Source organism: Scomber scombrus, chromosome 17 (assembly GCF_963691925.1).
Source record: "Scomber scombrus chromosome 17, fScoSco1.1, whole genome shotgun sequence".
Classification (NCBI taxonomy): Eukaryota; Metazoa; Chordata; class Actinopteri; order Scombriformes; family Scombridae; genus Scomber; species Scomber scombrus.
In genome coordinates, this window is record NC_084986.1 from 16,230,514 (window position 1) to 16,251,108 (window position 20,595).

At 40.6% G+C, this 20,595-nt stretch overlaps 1 protein-coding gene across 1 annotated transcript; it reads right to left on the bottom strand.

Annotated features, from left to right (window-relative positions):
* Nucleotides 1-1,705: 1,705 nt before the first annotated feature.
* LOC133997364 (sterile alpha motif domain-containing protein 5-like) lies at nt 1,706-16,070 on the bottom strand. The gene is made up of 2 exons (XM_062436941.1): nt 15,567-16,070; nt 1,706-1,882 (listed from the first exon to the last, which is right to left on the bottom strand). The coding sequence occupies exons 1-2, from the start codon at nt 16,068-16,070 to the stop codon at nt 1,706-1,708; spliced, it is 681 nt and encodes a 226-aa protein (XP_062292925.1).
* Nucleotides 16,071-20,595: the final 4,525 nt, after the last annotated feature.

Sequence of the window (20,595 nt, forward strand, 5' to 3'; positions counted from 1 at the left end):
CATTGCCCAAGATAACTGATTCCATTCATAAACTAGGCTAAATCAGTTGATTTAGACAGGTCTTGCTACTGGTTGTAGCCTATAACAGATTTAAACATGAGTGTGTTTGAAACGCTTCACAAAAATCTTTAACAGATGAGATGACAATAAAATAAAATAAATCAAGAGTGAAAATCATTAGGCTACATTACATTATCATAGCCTACATTTCATTGCATTCGTGAGACGCTTTATAACCAAAAATTAGAAGTAATTAGAAGCTATATTATAAATATTTAAACATTTCTTTGATGGACATAAATTAAATATGCCTAAAATGAACCTCAGAATTCATCTCAAAACACAACATTACAAATATAATGCTTGTTTGTATGGATTGTGCTCCTTTATTAAGTAAATGACTACACTTCTCTGCGCACCGTTATGCAAACATATTTTAAATAGAGCGCTATATATCCCAATCGGACGTCTATAATAAGTGTAAGTAGGAACAACGGTAGGAGTTACAGTGTTTTAACAGAGAAACCGCTAGTCTCGTCCGAAGTACGTGTTTGATTAAAAAAAAATTTCAGCTGGATCCCGTGGGTGCTCATGAATTCCCGTGGGTGCCCGGGCCCCGGAGCACCCACGGTTTCGGAGCCTATGACTACAAGTATCAACAATATTGCAAATGTTGCTACTTAATTTATTATGTTTTTTCTACTGTGAAAAACTGTACCCGCTGTTTAGTTTCCCCGAAACACAAGTATCAGCTGGCACTGGTTAACCTGAGCAGCAGTATCCACCATGGCTAAACAAAGGAGGCAAAGAAAAGAGCAGCACCAAGAAAAACAAATGCTGATGGAACTTTAATTGACTTTAAGCAGGAAGGCACACACCTTGCAATCTACCACTTAAAAATAAACAGTACTACAGAGAGCGAGTCTGTATGTGAACTCTTCTAAATATGTTCCCTCAGTTTGTATTAACAGCATCACTTGTGTCACTGGAATAAACAGTCACGTCTGAGTCAGCCTCTGAGGGCTTAACACCATTTCATAACAAAAGCCTCCTCAGCCTCTTCACACATGAAGAGGGTTCATCATCAATATCCTGATTAGGATTACAGGAGAAGCCTTCTGTTAATCAACAATAAGAACACTTGAGCTCCGTGCACTCTGTTGTGATTTCGACGGGTAATGATTACGGAAGCGGTGGCAGGCTTTGATTTCTAGACAAACATATTTAAGAAATAAGAATGCCCTACATTTATCTGCTGAAAAGGTGGGACTAGATGCTTTTGTTCTACAAAAACATATAGCTGATGGTGAAAAAAAGAGGAGGAAGTGATGGTTAGCGTATATGTACACACGTATTGTCCTCAAAGGAGGATACAAGGAAAACAAAAGCAACACAGTAACAACATATTTACAGACATGTCTTTCTTTCCTCTATTCTATATCATTTCCACACAAAGGCCAAACCAGAACCTCCATTCCAAGTAGATTGTAAAATATGAATGGGCACTTTACATAACAATTGATATAAGCCTAGCTGTTGGATTCCTGCATGACAATGAAGACAGCCTCCACACATAATCGCTACCCTCAACTTCCACTGCTGCATTGTAGTCAACTTCCCAAACAAGCCTAAGTATGGCTGCTGAAGGAGCCAGTAAAGGCCAATTGTCATCTTCAGTAAAGTATCACCAAGGTAGTCCTCTAACTCAACCGCACTTGAACGCCTTGAGGATCCTCAGGATGGTACTTATTTCAGGGTATCTACTGCAGTTATAAGAATTTGGCCTTGACCAAGTGTATGTGAAGTAGAATGAGGCACTGTTTGCTTTGGGGGTGCGAGGGGGGTAGATGAGGGGGGTGGTTGGGCTGGCTAGCTGGCTCGACTGTTCCATAAATGGAGTGGACAGGGATCAAGACTACAGGGGATGCTGGGAGAAGCTGCTTAGTCCTGCAAGGCCATTGTTCTGGACTGACAGTGTATTCTCATCGGAGGGAAAAATAATCCCAAGTCCAGACCATGGACAAGGCTAAGTGAACATATGAACAAAGACTCAAATCACAATACAGTTTGCCTGAGAGATGCTTAATGCCAAGCTTTTCCATGTTGTCCATAGCATACATTTCCTACATGGTCCCACTCACTGCCATATGGAGATTTACAGCAGATGTATCATGCACATTTCCTGGTCTATAATTATATTCTGAGTCTCTACTGGTATACTGTACCTGTGCATGATTTACAGTTAAAATATCAAAAATAATGTACCTACCTAAAAAACAGAAGTAGTAGGATTTCACATATTTTTCTCTTTCTCATCCGCAACATGGAAACTTCTCAAATACAAAGCCAAAATCCATTTGGAAATATGCGAGTGGACAATACGAACAACCCAACAGAGGCTACAAAGGCTATGAAAGAGACCGCCATTTGTGGCTATCTGTTGTCATCACAAGGAGGAAGTAGAAGTAAACATTGCAAACAGTGTTCAGAGCTGAATGAAGCCTGGGCTTTTGACTTGCAGAGAGCGTTTTTACATACATTCACCAAGTTTTGGAATGTTGACATAGGTGTTTAACATAGGTCTTCAACACCATAACAGAGTAAAAATAACAGAAAATCACCAAAAGTATGTTATCCACTTTAAAAAAATAAGGCCATAGAGGAACGAAAATAATCTCACGCAGTGTCATTTACCTTCCTGGAAAAGTCTGTGATCAGGTGATGCATCTTTAAAGAGACAGAAAAAATTTAATTAACAAGCACTTCGCTTCATCACTATATGTTCTAACCTCTGCAATCATCCTGGCATGGTTTATGAACTGACTCATGATCCCTACATTAATTATTCAAAGTTTCAATGCTCTGGAGCATATCTAATGAGAATAAGTGCTTAACATTCAAGGCTGAAAAAAACATCCTTGTACATGCAGATATACATATACATATGTGTGTGTGTGTTAGGGGTCTCATAATGGTAGTGTGTCCTTAAAAAGAATCACGTGAAAGAAGATTATTAATGACTCTCAAGACAGTCCGAAGCTCCATGTCACTTATTTCTAGATACCCGACACCCTGTCAATCCAGCTCCATCTCTGCTGGCCTTTCCTTCCATCTGCTGTTTTTTATTGTCTGTCTAAAACTGCCTGTTTGTCTGCCCGTCTCTCTTTATCCCCATTTCTCTGTTGGCTTGACAGGTCTGTCAGTCTGTCTATTTGTATTTCAGCCTGTCTTCCCTGTCTGTGAGTAAGTGAGAATGAGGTGAAACTGGGTGAGGATGTTTGGTGGAGCAGAAAAAATTCCTGATGCATGACCCCCTCCGCTCAGGCTGGACGGCGAGCTGTCAGCCGGCCAGTTCATTGTTTGGCTTTTGTGTGTGACATCAGCTCTGCACCTCATGGATTCACAGTGAGGAGGTGATTTACCAGATTAACCGCACTTCCTCCCTGCCTCCAAAGGTCTTTACCATTGCACGTCAGGGGCAGATAATCAGCATAGTTACTTTGCAGGGGGACTCTGACCTAAGAGAGAGTAAAAATTAAAAAGGACTATACTAGGTGTTGAGCCACAGCATGCAAAGCCGATCTGAGCGACTTCTAGTGTTTTAACTCTCCATTTTGTTAGTCTATAAATTTCCCCTGATATAAACTAACACATTCAAATGCCCATAATAAGCCTCAATCATTGCAATATTTCTTCAAAGCCCCAAATGTCGAAATAAACACGGACTTAACCTAATCCTCTTTAAGCAAAGCTGAGTATTAGAAATCTGTCACTTGTTGCATAAGATGGTGTCTTTCAGTAAAAGTCACACGACTCCAACGAAGACAAGTTTTCAGATGGTTATGTTTACGAACAAGGCTAAATAAAAAAAATTAAGCAAGCTTTCTGATTACGTTGTTCACACATTCCACTTGAGCCAAGACTTCAGTTCCCTGTGTAACATGAACCCTAAGACTAAACTGAGGTTGGAATGATCTAAGATCCTTCAGACGGCGGCGCCAGACCCCGAAGGTCGACACCATCATGTTAAAAAATGCAGTGGGACCAGAGAAGACACTGCATTTCCAGATTCGTCTAACAGACTTTCCTTTAGAAAGAATTCTCAAGCGCTATTAAAGTAAACAGAGGTTGGTCTGGTTGAAAGATCTGCTGACATGGAAATTGTGGTTTTGCGGTTCATCCACTGCAGATGAAGCTGCACCAAGAGTGCACATCTCAGACATTGACAATAGATGACCTTAGATGGCTACAGTATGTGAACATCGTAGGATGAAATAATGTGTATAAGTATGGATAGTATACCCAGAGGGCAACATATTTAGAGCACTACTCTCATACATATGCAAAGCTGACACAGTTGGAAACACTGAGAGTGCAACATTTGTTTGGTACATGATACATGATCTCCAAGGTTCACTTAGCTGTCATAAATTTAGGGAAGTCTACAATGGGTGCACTGAATAAAATGTTACAAGGTTAACCCAAACAAAAACAAATATGACCAGACTGTACTCTGCATAAGCCACAGGACTCCAACTCTAATGAAGCTTTGATAATGTGGGATTCAGATTTGAAGCCCAAAAAAACAAAGAAAAATGTTTTGGTAGAGTCTTACCAGTCTCAGTGGATTTCCTATTTACTCCTGCATGAAGTACTGTGTCAAGCAATTAACATTTAATGAATAGAGCAATTAACTCTAACATGTACAGAGGTCAAAAAGCACCAATTATCATGATGAACTCTAGCCTTCCATACTGAGCATGTCTAGATTGATCCACTAATAACAAGTTTGACTAGCTTGCAGCAGTCCATTTGAACAGAACTAGTAGAGTCAGCTTAACCTTACATAGTGGTGTAGATAAAAATGAAATATGAACAATTCCTTATTCTTTATATTAAAGGGGCCATATCATGTGTTCTGTGATTTTCTGCTATTTTATTCTATTATAATATCAGATGTATGTTAAACATGGTGAAAGGTCCAAAACCTGTACAAAGCTATATAAAAATGCTCCCTGAAAGTAATTAGCCCAGGATTCAGCCTGATATGAGTGCTTCATTTGCAATATTACCTTTACTTCCTCTTCATGACATCAGATTGGTTACACATGCCCACAAACAGCTGTTTGTTCTTACACACCTTGTTCACACTGTCAACTCATACATTTCAGATTAGACCCAGTCTTAAATAGGTTAGGATATATTTTTGAGGTTTCCGTTTCAAGAAAAGAAAAGAGGGGGACCTTAAAGGTTCACACGCGCACACACACCACCCTTACCCACAAATGTGTCACCCTACCACTATTATCACTGACTGAATGAAGTGTAAAAATACTGTTTACAGTGAAACAGTTCTATGACGTTGTTAATATATCAAAATGGTAGAGACATTAGAGCCAGCAGTAAATTACGAAAGAGCAGAGATCAGAAACACAGCGATGAGTTATAACATAACTCTAAGTAACAACTAAATAGATACACGCATGCCTCTAGGATAGGTGTAAATCATATGTCACGGAACTCAATAATGGTAAAACAACAGTGTTTTTCATCCAAATAAAACATTTTGAGGCATCATTTTTTCTTAGGATGAACTGACTACATATTGGGAATCTAATGTTTACTTTCTCATCTGAAAACCTTCAAGGGACATATTAACAGTTCTGAAGAGAAAATTTCAATAATGCGATTACTATTTCAACATGACTAAGGCATTGCTACTTCTCCTTCCTCTCATGATGGACTGAGGGCAGACTGGACACTACAGTGACTCACTATCACCCACATCATACAAAGTCTATGAGACAGTATGGCAAAAAGGTAGCTGGTTAGCATGCTAACTTCAGTAGATATCTTTCCAACACAATACATATGTCAAAACTGTTATTTCTTCACATTCTGTCGATAATTTTAGTTAATTTTGCAATGTTTTAACCCTTAAACAGGCAACGTGCTATGCATTATACCTTTAAAGAAACAGGAGCTAGCCTGTTTTAGTCATCTGTCACTATTTCATCTCAACTCTTTGTTTGGGAAAATTTACATCACATAGTGTTCACATGTAGGGACAAATAGGTACAAACACACACACACACACACACACACACACGCACACACACACACACACACACACACACACCTATATTCCCACACAGATTAACAATTATCATAGAACATGCTAGAACCCATACATTTTATGTAAATGCTTTGAATATTAGAGGCGGCAAACCACACAAAACGACAGTATACCTATGAAATGCCGACAGTGCTTTTATTAAAAAGGATGTGCAATACACAGTATGTGTGCATGTTTTGCGTGGGCGTGTTTGAGGAATGTAGTAACTGCCAGGTAATTAGAGTTCAGATTCAGGTATGTAAAGCCGAGGGGAGGCCAGAGAAAGACAGACACTCCGTGGGTTTAGTATGGCTTAATCCCCTGCCAGGAAAAGCCACTACAAAAGCACTCAGGTAGGGACATATCGACACTGGTGTGGTCTCTGTGATCAAAGCTTTCAGCACAACCCTGCCCTCATGCCTTGGAAATGGACCAATTAGGTTTAAGGGGGGGTTGAGAGTTGGTTGTACTGCGTTCCACACACCTAGCTGGCAGCAGCTTCAGACAAAGTAATTATACACACTCACCCTGTCTGTCTCTCTAACACTCATGCTCACTGCTATCATGCCTTACTCATCTCTCTACACCCCTACATTATATCCCTTAAACACAGTCCAAAATAATATGGACTGACATAAGCCAAGCTGTAGCGACATGTAAGACAATTAAGCTCTGTTGTAGGTGGTGGCACTTTAACCCAAAACTACTCAGTGCATTCAGAAATCCTCTGCTAAGTTGCACACAGACCAACAGTAACGTCACACGGACCAACAGCGAACGTAAGTCTCCGATCATTCTGATTTATGGAGCTTGTCTGAGTCCCTTGCTTTGCAGGAGAACACTGTCATTGTTCATTCTTAACAGCATCTTCATAGGAAAGAGGATTATTTCATCCAGCTGGGGCAGAGTCTGGAAGCATGGTTTTAGAAAAATCTGAGTTCTGCTCACAAAAAGGAACTGACAACTTTGTTTGTGCTAAAACAATTACATAGACTAATTGCCAAAAAAATTGACAACCAATCACTTGTTTAAGTTATTTATCAAGCAAAAATTCCAAATATTTGCTGGTTCCAACTTCTCAAATGTGAGGATTAGTTGCTTTTATATGCTTTATATAATTGTAAATGGAATAATTAGCATTTACGGACAATGGATAATTTGATTTATTGGTGCACTGTGAGAAATTTCCTCTAGACTACAGGATTAATCATTGAATTTAATAAAATAGGAAAATACTTATTAAAATCATTATCATCTACCACCATAAAGATTATGCAATAACATTAAACCTTCAATAAGTAGTTGATAAAATATGGCTTGACCTTCATGGATTATTCTTGCTACCAATTGCTAAGCTGACTCTTTCAGCACAATGAATTACAGTTTGCAGAAACAACGCAATATGAGAGTGCTGCTTAATCAAAAAGCTTGAGCAATATTTAAACTACGGATCACTCATATTTCTCATACTGTAGCATTATAGCATCATGTGATAATCCCAATCACGTTTTCTGCCAGCAAACACAGTCAATGTGAGATTACACAACAAACATATGGTTTTATGTTAAAATATTACGTTTGTTTGGAAACTTTTCAAAAGCATCTTTAGTGTGTGACCTCCTGGCTCATGGATGTGTGACAGTCAGACGTAATTAGCCTTGTACTGAAGGTCACACATGACCACCCAAAGCAGTATCAGTCAAAGCAAAGTCAGCGTGCGGTGTCTGTACATTATGTAACAAACAATGTATGCCTGTGTATTTCTAAAAATTCTGGTGCTTTCTGTGAGAAAATGTAATGATCTCCTCCACCGTAATCACTGTGATGAGTGTGCTAGACAGAGATGTAGAGAGAGAGAGAGAGAGAGAGAGAGAGAGAGCGAGAGAGAGAGAGAGAGAGAGAGAGAGAGAGCATGTGCTGATGTGTTGATTTGCAAGTGCGTTTGCAATCTGGATCCTGACACAGACAGATGCTCAGGCCTGCTCTCTTGTCACTCTCCATCCTGTTGGGGCACTTGATATCTTCATTTTCCTCCACCTCCACCGTTCAAAGAGGACTACATGGTCATTATTGTGCACATGTGCTGTAACTGTAGTCAAGACTGCTGTTATCATTATAGAAAAGTTAGGGTACACTGTTACAGGATAAAGGCTAGCAGCTGTATATGTGTATTGCATTTGAGAGCACTGAGCCAGAGCTGGTGAAGAAATGTGTAAAAAACAAACATGTTTACAGCAGCGACTGAGCATGCAGTGTCTCTGTTTGCTGTCACTAGAAACGAATCTGACCTCTGTGCACTGATCCATAAAATCTAGGCTTGAATTCATTTTTTTACTGACTTTTTCCCCATGTCAGACATACGGTAACTTAGTATTGAAATTAAATGCAGTTCTCTGGTTTAAACTGGATGATTTCCATTAATGGCTTTTCTATGAGACCATTAAATAAATGCAAGGGGGGCAATATTGCATGATAACAAAACCTTATAGCTTTGAATACATATGAAATATACAGAATTAACACAATTAGGGAACATAGATGATTTTAAACACCAACGACACGCCTGTTTAATGACTAAACATGAGAGAAAAAGGGAAGACATATTTCAATATTGATAATGAAGCCTGCAGTCATTCCTGAAGCAGATAGTATGTGGTCATGTAGACAGGCTGTCTGACAGCCACTGAAACCTTGGACTAGAATAGCTCTGATAATGTATCTGTCATGAATGTGTGTCATCAGGACCTGTTCTCCAGCAAACGGTGGAAAATGAAATAGCTGTGCTAACTGTCTGGCCTGCTTTATTTAAAGCAGTTACCATGACTGCATAACTTGAAGTGATACACATACTGTATATTGTAGCTCATATATGTTGTTTAAATACAATATATCTCCAAAGGCTAGAAGGGGTGACATTTATACTGCCATGAGCATAAACTCAATTTTTCTTCCCTGAACTAAATGTCTAAATGTTGAGATTATCATGGCTTGACAACTCTGATTAATGAACGGAGAGAACGCACAGTGGAGTTACGTTGAATTGCAAATTTGAGCTTTGTGAAATATCATATATTCTAACCAAGCTCAGATGTCCAGAGAATAAAAGCTGCTCAGAAGCCAGCTGATCATGTGAGAAACAGCACAGTGAGTAAGCACCTCTCACCCCCTTCTGCTGAAATGAGAAGGCCAGCTGCAAATGCAGCATAAATGCTGCTTTCCCACATTTGCACATGATCCCAAGAGATATGTGGTCAAGTCTATCTGAGGGAGGGACCGACAAGAAACGCCTCATACACAGTTAAAAAAACAACAACCAGTGAATAGATATCTGTTTGTAGTGATAGCAAGTAAATACTGGATGTAGCTGCTTTTACAGGTGTTGTTTTTGGACTAACTGAAGCAAAGATGTGCAATTTGTCTTGTGAATGACTTCACACAGTATTTTTAGTATACTTCATTGTCTCATGCACTTGAGACAACAGACTGCATAAAATGTAAGATACATTTGACACTGACACTAAGAACGGATGTGTGCAATCCATTTCATCATCTCAGCTGAGATCTTTCCAGCAGGTCAAAAGCAGTGGGGTCAAATGTCACTATGATAGCCATCAGTCCTCACCACTCCCAGATGCTCTCCAAAGAGCTAAATACTGGTACTTGTAGTTTATGCTTAACAAAGATGACTTTAAAAGGCCCTAAACACAGGTTGTTTACAACAAGAGCCACCAAATGAGTGTATGAGTCTTTCACTGACGGAAATGTGATCTATCGTGTTTTAGGGCTTCATGCAACCCCATTTTTTCTACAAAGTAAACAGCAGCTCAGTTTGCTAATTGACTTTCCCTGCCCTTTCAGAACAATAGAGCGGGTCCTTGACTTCTTTATGACTTCCCCTTTATGAGTCCTTGGTTGATTATGCCTTTAAGGAGCCCTTAATAAAGACTAAGCAAACAGAGCCTTCAGCAGAATACATGAAAAACTGAGGCTGTTGTTAGAGGCTTTCTCTCCCTCCTTATGGCAAAATGCCAGCTCTATAAGCAGGGGACAAGGATGAAGAGGTTGTTCACCAAAAAACAGGCTAAATGAAAAGCTCATGAAAAGCTTTACTGAGGCAGAGAAAAGGCTCTTCGTTCGGAAAAGAGGTATATAACACAATGAAATATTGACTTTGGGTTCAAGTATTTTTAATTTTACAATATGCCATATATTACATGCATGTGGAATATAAAACAAGATATATAACGGAATAGATATAATACAAAATACAGCAGCTCCACTAGAAATGTGTGTCACTACGTTGTTTTGAATCTAATTCCATCCCTGCGTTTATCTGTGCTGTAGCAGTTAGCCTGGGAATGCAGATTTTGGCAGCGCTGCAGCGGAAAGAGGTTTGACGACTTTGGCTCCAACACATTATATCTTTTTTAACCAGGGAAGCTCAAGACGATCTCAAAGGTTAAAACTGACCAAAACTATTGTTCACACCAAGTCTTGGCAGCTGTCCATTCAAGCCTGAGGGCCCTAAACAACCACAGTGGGCCAACACAGGGTCGTCAAACAAAAATCTCATTTCCTGGTTGGTGAGAGTGCTTGGATATTAGATAAGAAAGGTGAGTGTTTGGCATGTAAGGTGGTGAACTTCCTCTTTTTTTGCTGAAGGGAGCTCATAACACAGTCAGTTAAAAGCTTGCCCTTCCTTCTGCTTACCTCCATGACAGACATGACACCTCTACTGCATTTCTTACATTCTCAGGTCTAGTTAAGCTGCAGGCCTCTCATGATTCCCACCCACCACATTTGATCAGCTGTTCTGTGGGTGTCAGAGAAGGCCCTTAGCACCTAACTTTCCTCTGTCACCTGACAGCTGACTCCAAACCCAAACACCCACCCAAGACTTTATTTACCCAGCAAAAACAATGTGCCCATCTATTTACAACCCTTTCTCTCTCTTCATGACACCCACGTTTTTATCACCCACCCTCGGCACAATGCTGGACACTTGCCTCTGCAGTCCTTTTCAATGGACGGAAATTGGGAATGCAAAACAGACCAGTAGTGAAAGGACATGAGGCTCCATACAAACAATGGAGAATCTCCCAGTGTTTAGTTTCTACTTCCCCCCGACACACAGCACTAACAATGAGGCGCTATTATGACTGACTGTCTGCCGTTTCCAACACCAGTCTGTGGATGAGACCAGGATGAGAGCACATCTTCCCATGCGGTACTTTGGTGCAGAGTTGAAGAGTTGAAAAAGAATAAGAGGAAATTCTCTGATAAGATAAAACTTGTAGAATCTCTCACCAAGAATCATGAATGAGGGAAAGTTTAAGGAAGCAGGAAAGAACATAAAAATAGAGCCATCGTCTTTTCAAATCCTTTGACAACCAAAAATAAATAAATAAACGAGCAAAAACTGATCAGATTTCCACTCATACACAATGCAATCAATGTTCCTCAGAAGTCATTTTCAATAATTCCGAACAACCAGTGAAACTTACAAAACATAGAAAAAAGCAACACAATTTTCATCTGATAAAAATTGGGCAGACTATGTTGTGTCTGATTGATGCTCCTTGATGCTTGCCCGCCTATCAAAAGGAAGCAGTTGTGATGGCGAGCAAAAGACAAATCAAAGACTAGAATGATGCATGATTGGATTCTTTGAAGCCGCACAAATCTCTAACAACTTCTTCAAATCTCATCAGATCAACATTATCAAATTGTTATGCTTTTGTTTCTTGCTTTGGGAGGAAGACTGTCTGAGTTCCTTCAATGCTCATTATATATATATGTCATTTCATTTATGAAGAACTAACAGGTTGAGGATATAACTGACGTACTGAATATCACCAGGTTCAACAAGCGTATCCTTTTAGCTGGCCTGACAGCTACTAAGAAGATGGTCGTGACACGATGGAAACCCTCCCAGGTGCTTAATATTAGACAGTGGATTCTTACTTTTTTAGATGTGGTTTATCTGGAATTATCAACTGCTCATATCCATAAGGCCACAGAAAAAACTGTATGCAGCTGGTATGGCAGCTGAATTGCTTAAAAATTTACTGAGGCGCCCTCTTTAGTCTTGATTATCATCACCCATTGTGACATCCCTACTTGTATGAATTTATTATCCCCTGGCAATTGTTTGCTTGTACATATGTGTGTGTGTGTGCGTGTGTGTCCATGTGTCTGTCTTTCTGTCTTTGTGTTGTGCGTTTGCATCCCCTTGTAGCACCTGGGCGGGCATGCATGGGGCCGTTTTTCTTTTTCAATTTTTTTTATACCTTTGTAATATGTTACATGTTTTTGGAGTCTTAATGTGTTTCAGAGTATGGGTGGGCTAGGAGGGTAGGGGTCCTTTGTCTTCTTTTGGTAGACTCATATATATACAGATATGTATGCATACTATTAATATTCAAGATTTATAAGTGTTTGTATTATTTTGATGTTCGCTCAATTTTTTACGTTTATAATTTGTTCATTCAATTCTCAAGTAAACATTTGGCCACAAAAAAAAAGGATAACACTGACGCCAGCCACTGCAGTGTATTTAACAACAGGCAAACAGGCAGCACCATCTTTTCTACATATATTGTTCCCTGATGAGAGATCTTGTGCAACCCGTAGCACAAGTGTTTGTTTACATCATAAGAAATAACTCTCGCTCTCAGACAAGGGGTCTCTCCGGCCTTGATAAGGATCGTGGGTATTTATTACACCCAGCAGAGCCCTTTCAGTGAATTGTTTCATAATAGGTTGTCTCACAAGAAGTTATCCAGCAAACACTAGAGAGGATTTCTGAATGTTGCTGCTTACATTGCCTACGTGTTTTGCATAATGACAAACAATGGAGACAAAGCCTGACACAAAGATGAACAGAATTGGCGGACTGCAGTCCATGAAAAATTCCAGCCTACTGAAAGCACAGAGGACAGTTTAAATGTGGATAGAGATCTTGGTTATGCTATACAATGAACATCCCTTGAGACTTGACATTGTGTGTCCTGTAATTGCCCTCAGTCTGCCAACCCTGGTCTCAGCCTCCGCTGGGGGTGACATCTCGTCTCAAGGGCAGCGAGAGAAGAGATATCTACAGACCAATCACAGTCCAGTTAGTCAAACTTCCATTAGCTGGTCACAGCTCCATCTCTTTACACTCTTCTCAGTCCTCCTGGGGAGAAAAGCACTGGGCTGGAGCCAATTCAAAACTACAGGGTTGGACATGCACACACAAACACACACACCAGAGTGAGAGACAGAGAAAGACCTTGACCTGCTCATTCCCTTTCCAAAGCCTCAATGCCAAAGCTCTGGCTCTAAATAAATACAGCCTTCAAAGGGAGAGATGGTTTAACCCTCTGGAACCAACACTTTGTTTCAGTGCTGGTTTGACAGATAATCCCTCACAAATCCAAAATCTCTGTGGGATTCATGTCTAGCCAAAGTGGCAGAAACATACAGACTGATAAAAAAAGAGCTTTACAAAACATGCAAATGTTGGAATCAAAGCTGGCATCACTTTCAAAAGGTAATTTGAAAGCAAGCAACTACCGTAGCTACCTAGTTTTCCTTACAAAATGAACCATATTGTACTATACATATCAGATACAGATTCATATAAATACAGTCGTGAATGTTCTGATCACATAAAACACACCTGCATGTAAAGTTTCCAAATGCACACACAATCCAGCTGACATGCAGGGCTGTAAGCAGGATTTTAGAAATACACAGGTCTATTAGTGTGATCTTCCCCTTTCACTGGAGACTTTTTGAATACTTCAGTGTAAATCAATGCACCATGAAAGCACATATAATTCCTCAGGACAGCTGTTTCCACTGTCATTCTCCAGGTTCATTTAACTGAAAAGAACCCCATCAAATGGCTCAAGATCAGTTGAATCAAGAGGGCATGTTCCTGGCTACGCCACCAAAAAGCTTAAGACCTACTCTAGAGAACTAACTTCCTTTTTAACAAATATTTTGGGGTGAGCAGAAGGATGACAGGAAATGAGAGAGTGAGAAAGACGCTACAAAGCTCCCAAGCCAGAACTGATGCCAGGAAGTTGTGGTTCATGCTAGGCGTCTTAACCCCAAAGTAATAATTAATTCCTAAGTCAGTGATTTCCGAGTAAATACTGTCATTCAGATTCCTGTATTTGCATAAGTTCCCATGTTCAAAACAAGCTACCACACATCATGTGCATGTTGCTTTTAAACAGTACAGTAGATAAGGGCTGCTTTTGTCTGTTTTGCTGACCAGCTAACATACCTATTATCACCCTAGACTGTTATTATTGGACACTGCAAATGCTATGTCAGGTTTAGTTTGTGATTGTTAACCAACTTGCATTGTAGGCCTTCAGCATACAAAATACAGTTGATGAAACCTGCCTCCTCACTGGCTTGCAGACATGAAAAGCATCACTGTAAGTAAACAGCACTCATTCAGTTGGTAAGGCATATGATTCAGACACTTCTAATGAAAGGTCGCTATCAGTTCTGCGAAAACAAGAGGCCCTCTCAGTCTGGATCCTCACAGGACTGCAACAGCTTCCCCAGCTGGGGGCTCTTCATCTTCATTTATTGCCCCTGCAATCGATACCCCATTGCCCATTCATCACAGCAAAGAGCCAGGGTTTATATGCTCGTAGGCCTGGATGATCCACCCACACTGAATGCGGAGGCAAGTCACTGGACAGGTGAGGTCAAAGTAGATTAATAATTTAAGTGTAAATCTTTTCCCCCTACAGGAAATCACAGACAGGGTGAAAGCTCCTCAGGATCTCCTCTCTGCTCTTTGTTTATTGATCCAGTGGCAACTTCATTCTCATCATTCACTGTGACAGCAACCACTCTTGCACTTCTGCAAAGTGCAGCGAGACTAGAAACGTTTAGGCTTCACACTGGTATTTACCTTAAGCCGCTTACCTTATTTTGATGTTGAACACATCAGTGAAATCTGCCCTTTTTGCACGAGAAGGGCTCCATGTGAGTGACAGTGTGCTTTCATCCAAATGATGGATGAAGCTGAGCAGGTGACAGCTCCTTTCGTGGCATAAAACCACCTCTGGCATATTGGAAGTACAACCAACTTTGCAAATCATTCAATCTATGTGCAGTCTTCAAATTGCATTTTCTGAAATGTGTTGTTTGTTTGTTTTTTTTACAGACAAAGGTGCGATGTTTGATGTCAATGAAAATCAACCTGTTAAAACAATTTCTCAAGTGTCTTTTCTTGCTTTTAGACAGTGAAAATAATGCAATAATTATAAAGAGGTCATTTGTATGTTAAAATTAGATATCAGTCTAAATAATATAATAGCTTATGGGTATTAACCAAGATGCTTCCATCCACTATTTGTCATGTATGACATTTGGCAGGTGATGCTCCCCTTTGTCCCGTAAAACTGATATGACTTGCGAGGATCAGCTTTTCTCCTACCTTATTAGAGTAGGGTGGCCTGGCAAGGTTGATGCCATCTCTGATGAGTTTATCCCTGATCATGATCTTCAGCTTCAGCTTGGGGTAAATCACCAGCTCCCTCCTGTTGCCCAGCGTCAGGTTCCTCTGTGCGCCCATGTACCCACCGGTGCGCCCAACCCTGTCACTGTTGGGCTCGGTCCAGGACTTAGATCCCCGCAGTTTGGACTCATACTGGTCCACCATGTGACTTGTATACATCTCAGCTGCGGGTGGTATCGGCTCCAGGGTGAAGTACAGTCCACTGGCCGTCTCTTTAGCTTCCTCCTTCAGCCTTCTAACCGCGTCGTGAATCCTCTGCCTGTGGTGAGGGATATAGACGCCGATGGCATCCAGGTCGGGGTCTCCTATTTGTTTGCACACCTCCAGATCGTCGTAACCATTATCCACGAAAGGCTCGACATACTGGGCGAGCTGGAGGGTCTTCAGCCACTCGTAGACAATGACAGGTCCGTTGCTTGTCATTTTGGCTGTTGCCAGATCGGCTACAACTCGGAGGGTTGAAGACACTAGTGATGGTTAGGCTACTTTCCCATTATAAGGATGTTAATAACAATAGTGTTCCCGAATCTCCGAGTATTAGGAGAGTAGACAACTGGATTAAACAAATGTTGGATTATCCATGCCAAAGGTTTGGTAACAATACCCAACCTTACAAGTCCGCGGTGTTTAAGACATTTAAGCAGAACTGTAAGTGAATTAAAGGCTCAGCCTGAATACTCTGACTACAACACCTGTCAATATTTACAAATGAAAGCTTCACTTTAGACAGATGTCCCAAATGTCATTTCAACATTGTTTTTACTAGCCCACAGTGACTTACCATGCGCAATCAGTTCCAATAATGGCTTCCTAAAACAAATACAAAAACAACTGCCTTAAACTATTGTCATTCAAATAGCTGCTCGACCAGCTGCTGCGTCTTAAAAACCCTTTCAACAGCTTGCGCTCCTTCCTTAAAGTCCTTTCTGCCTCCAAACGGCAGCGCGTGGAAGAAATTAATCCAAAAAATGTCAAACGTGCTTCAAATTGACAGAAAGTCGGCTTCCGACGTTTGACTGCAACCGCACGGCTCTGCGTCCAGCCGCTCGGTCTACGCGTAGTCCAATTCTTCCAGCCGGCACATCACTACACTGGAACTGCAGCCATGAGCCAACATGCTCACTGCTGCTCCTCTACCGTCCACGCCCCCCAAATCTCACTGTACCCATTTAAAAATAGTGATGCGAGTGCTTTTTTTTCTCCCTCTCCCAACTTGTCACGCAGCCTCGGGGCATACAGTGCGTCGCAGGTTCCCACCGACTTGTCCAAAGTTGGTCCGAAACGACAGCGCATCTTAAACCTGCTGCACAGTGCAAATGAAAATCCGAGCTGCTGGTTTGTGTCACATTATCATTCCCCTATGCCGTGATTTCGTCTACGCACCTCTCCCCTCTCTCTCTTTCTCTCTCCTTCCCTTGCTCTCACACACACTCTCACTCACTCATTCAGCATTTCCACAGTTTGGTTTCACAGCACGCATGAGCTCCCTCTATGTGGTAACTGGGGAACTGAAGATTTCGCAGCACTGGAGCTGATGTAATAGGAGAGGCTGAGATACAACTCATGCATCCATCCGTCTATGCAGCTTTCCATCTATTTCCATTATCCTATATGAACAGACATCTCACACAGTTTCATCTTGACCTCACAATACTGCAGCACCACTCGATGTCATTATCATCATCAGTATGAGACAAGTTACACTGTCTGGCAAAAGAGAGAGAGAGAGATAAGAAAAAGAAAAGAAAGAGACAGAGAACTAGGGGAATAACACCGTTTGAATATGATCTGTCTGTTCTGTCCAAATGGATGCCAAACTGGCTCATGCTGATCCATGCTTTATCAAATGTGAGCTGACAGCTTGTTAGGGGTCAGTTTGATACCATCACTATCTCAGCTCTGGACTGGAAGTGATTTGCCTCGGCCCATTATGACATGCAGCAGGGCAAGAGAACAAACACGCTAGTCCTGGAGGAGTGGGTAAGCATATCAAACAGCCTCCTTTTGGAGAAACATGCCAAGAAAAATGCATGTCAGAATGTCAGAGGAAGAAGTGAACACCAATGCATAACCTTCAACATGTTCCCTGTCCAATCAGAGTCGACTGACTTGATGTTTCCTGTGATTTACCTGTCTGCTGCTGTCATAGTAATCGCTCAGAAATGCCCATCTTCTGTAACAACTTGTATAAAGTGATTTGACTGATGGGAGCTGTAGAATTAAATCTTTGAACATTACAATATAGTACATCTCTAATTAATATTCAGCCACTTTATCAACAAATACGCCACAAGTGTCTGTGTTTATAGAGCTTTGTGTTTGTGGATACAGCTGACATACAGAGTGAATTTCAGAATAGTACATACAAAACAATCATATGGAAACAATCAGCTCTGACATAGTATTAAAAACAGGATTTTTAACATCAGAATATGCCAGAAAAAATTAGCACTAACGTCTCAGACAGCAACTATCTGCAGACTCAACATTGACAATAAGCACAAGCTTTAAAAACTTGAGAATTACCCTTTAACATTCATCCTGAACACCAAGCTATTATAAGTTTTCTTCCTACAGCATATAAGATAAAACTCCCACAGTTCTGCTCTCCCCATTGTTCTGGGCAGAGACATGTCATTAGATCAGTTACAGGAGCAAGGGATTATGGGAGTAGAGTGACAGATGGAACAGGGAGACTGGTGCGCTCTACGGTGGGTGGACTAAGAGTGCATACTGGCAGTGCCAGGATTGCTGTTTCCACTCTGTTGCCCCAGGCCACGGTGATCGACCAGCGGGAGCCGAGAGAGACAAGGGTGCATGGCAGCCTCGCACAAGTGTCTCTCTAGCTGTATGGAAATACACAAGACTGTTTGTGATGCATTCATCTGAGTCTCGTGCCTTTCATGAATTTTATTTGTTGTTGTCAATGTAAGTGCTGCAGGTGTGCCTGCACTTTACATGCAAATTGTCAGTGTTCATTAAAGCTTATTTTATATGCTTGTTTGTCAGATACAAATCATCATAACAAATGCATAAAGGCTGCAGCAGATGATTATGTTTATTATCAGTTCATCTAAGGATTAGTTTTTAAATCATTCAGTCATTGAGCAATTGCTTGAGATGGTCAATGTCTACTTGCAGGTTTACCTCATTGGTTGTAGATTTCTGCCAGTTGTCACCATTTCAAGCAAAGAGTGATTTTCCTTGCTTTATTTGAATAATTTTGAAAAGGAGAAAGTGTGTTGAAGAAATGTCTTTTTTTCCCACTATTTTTTTATACAATTATATGAAACAGAAATTCCTCATATTTGAGATGAATTGGAACCAACAAATGTTTGGAATCTTGTCTTAATAAATCATAATAATTAATTATCAATATAAAATGTTCTGTATATCCACAAATGGAATAATTAACTAATAATTTCAGCACTAAAAAACAAATTGTCATAATGTTTCTTTAATAGATATGATACATTGTTTATTCAGTTGAACTTAACTTGTATATTATGTTGATACAGTATTGTGTAGGAGTCAGCAGTATATCGTTGTTTGTAGTGTCATAAAAAGGCAGTCTATGCCCATTTCATGCAGCTGACCCATTGCTCTTCGCACTCAATGTAGCTGCATTGGCCTGGAGCTAAAGAACTGCTGCCACATCAATAAAACCTCAATAACCATCCCTTAATAAAATCTGAAATAGGGAGCCTGGAGCATTAGCGCTGGTATATATGAATATGTGGCAGTGAGAGTGCACATTACTACTTGTGCTGGTAAATATGGATAGGCTGCTTTGGCTGTGTTGATTGAAAGAGTGTAACTGTGGCAGGTTGAGGGAAGAAAAGCTCCAGTAGACACAGCTGGGAGGGAGAGGAGACATACACCACCAGACAGACAATACCAGCTCCACTGGCAACCAAGCTTTCACTATGCTAATAGTCTACGCTGTCTATCTCTTCAAAAGAAAAAGGAAAAGTAAGTATTAGAAAGTGACGATTTTTGCTGGGTGAAATTTTAGCGTCTCTTTGGCTTCAGACGTCAAGGTTGCACCTTTCAAGACCTCAATTTTAGAATTCTTTGAAGCAGAGAATGGCTTCTGTCCACCTAGATGCGGAGGCACCATGAAGGTCATGGATGTTGGTTTCTAGGTCGAGCCTTTTGCGAATGGCTATCTGTCAGCCCCTGATAGATATGTAGACTCTTCTCCCCAGCAACACAGCCAAGGTGGATATAGAAAACACAAATCACACTTCATGCTTTGAATGGAATGTGGTATTGCGGTAGAGGCGGTTAATCATCAGCTATTTCTGACCACGATTCCTGCAGAGGCTCTTTCATTTTATTTTAATCCCCCACCCCCCTTAGGATTTACTACAAAATGCAACATGACAATATAAAAATAGCAATTAGTGTCCATGAAACTGCTGAGAGCAACAGTAAAATTTGAAATGCAAAGTGGGCAGTGGTTTTGTTTTGTCAAACCTTCTTTTCTCTCTTTCCGTTGTAGATCTGGGGGTTGGCTGGAGGTGATTCTTCAGAGCAGCCAAGACCAGAGGATCCTGGAGTGAGCAGAGGATTGCCCATGATTGCTGGATATCACATATGGCTTCATCAGGGATAGTTTTCATGGCTAACACGACTTTCTTGTGATAGAAAAAAAAATTACTCAATAAAATAATCCTTAGAATTAGATATTTGGGCAGAAGAAGAAAATACAAAACTTAGAAGAGGCCAATTATTATGATGATGAGTTGTGTGGTGAACCTGAATAAATTGAGTGTTAAATCCACATTGTTTACTTTCTCGAGATGTAATTAAGGGCAAAAAACTAAACTATTTATTTTTGCAGGCTTAGAAATAACGGAGCTCTCTCGGGAGGTTGGTGGTCCGAGACATCTAGTGGATTGTATTTCAACCTCTTGGCATCTTCAGTGGAGAGACGGAAAGAGCT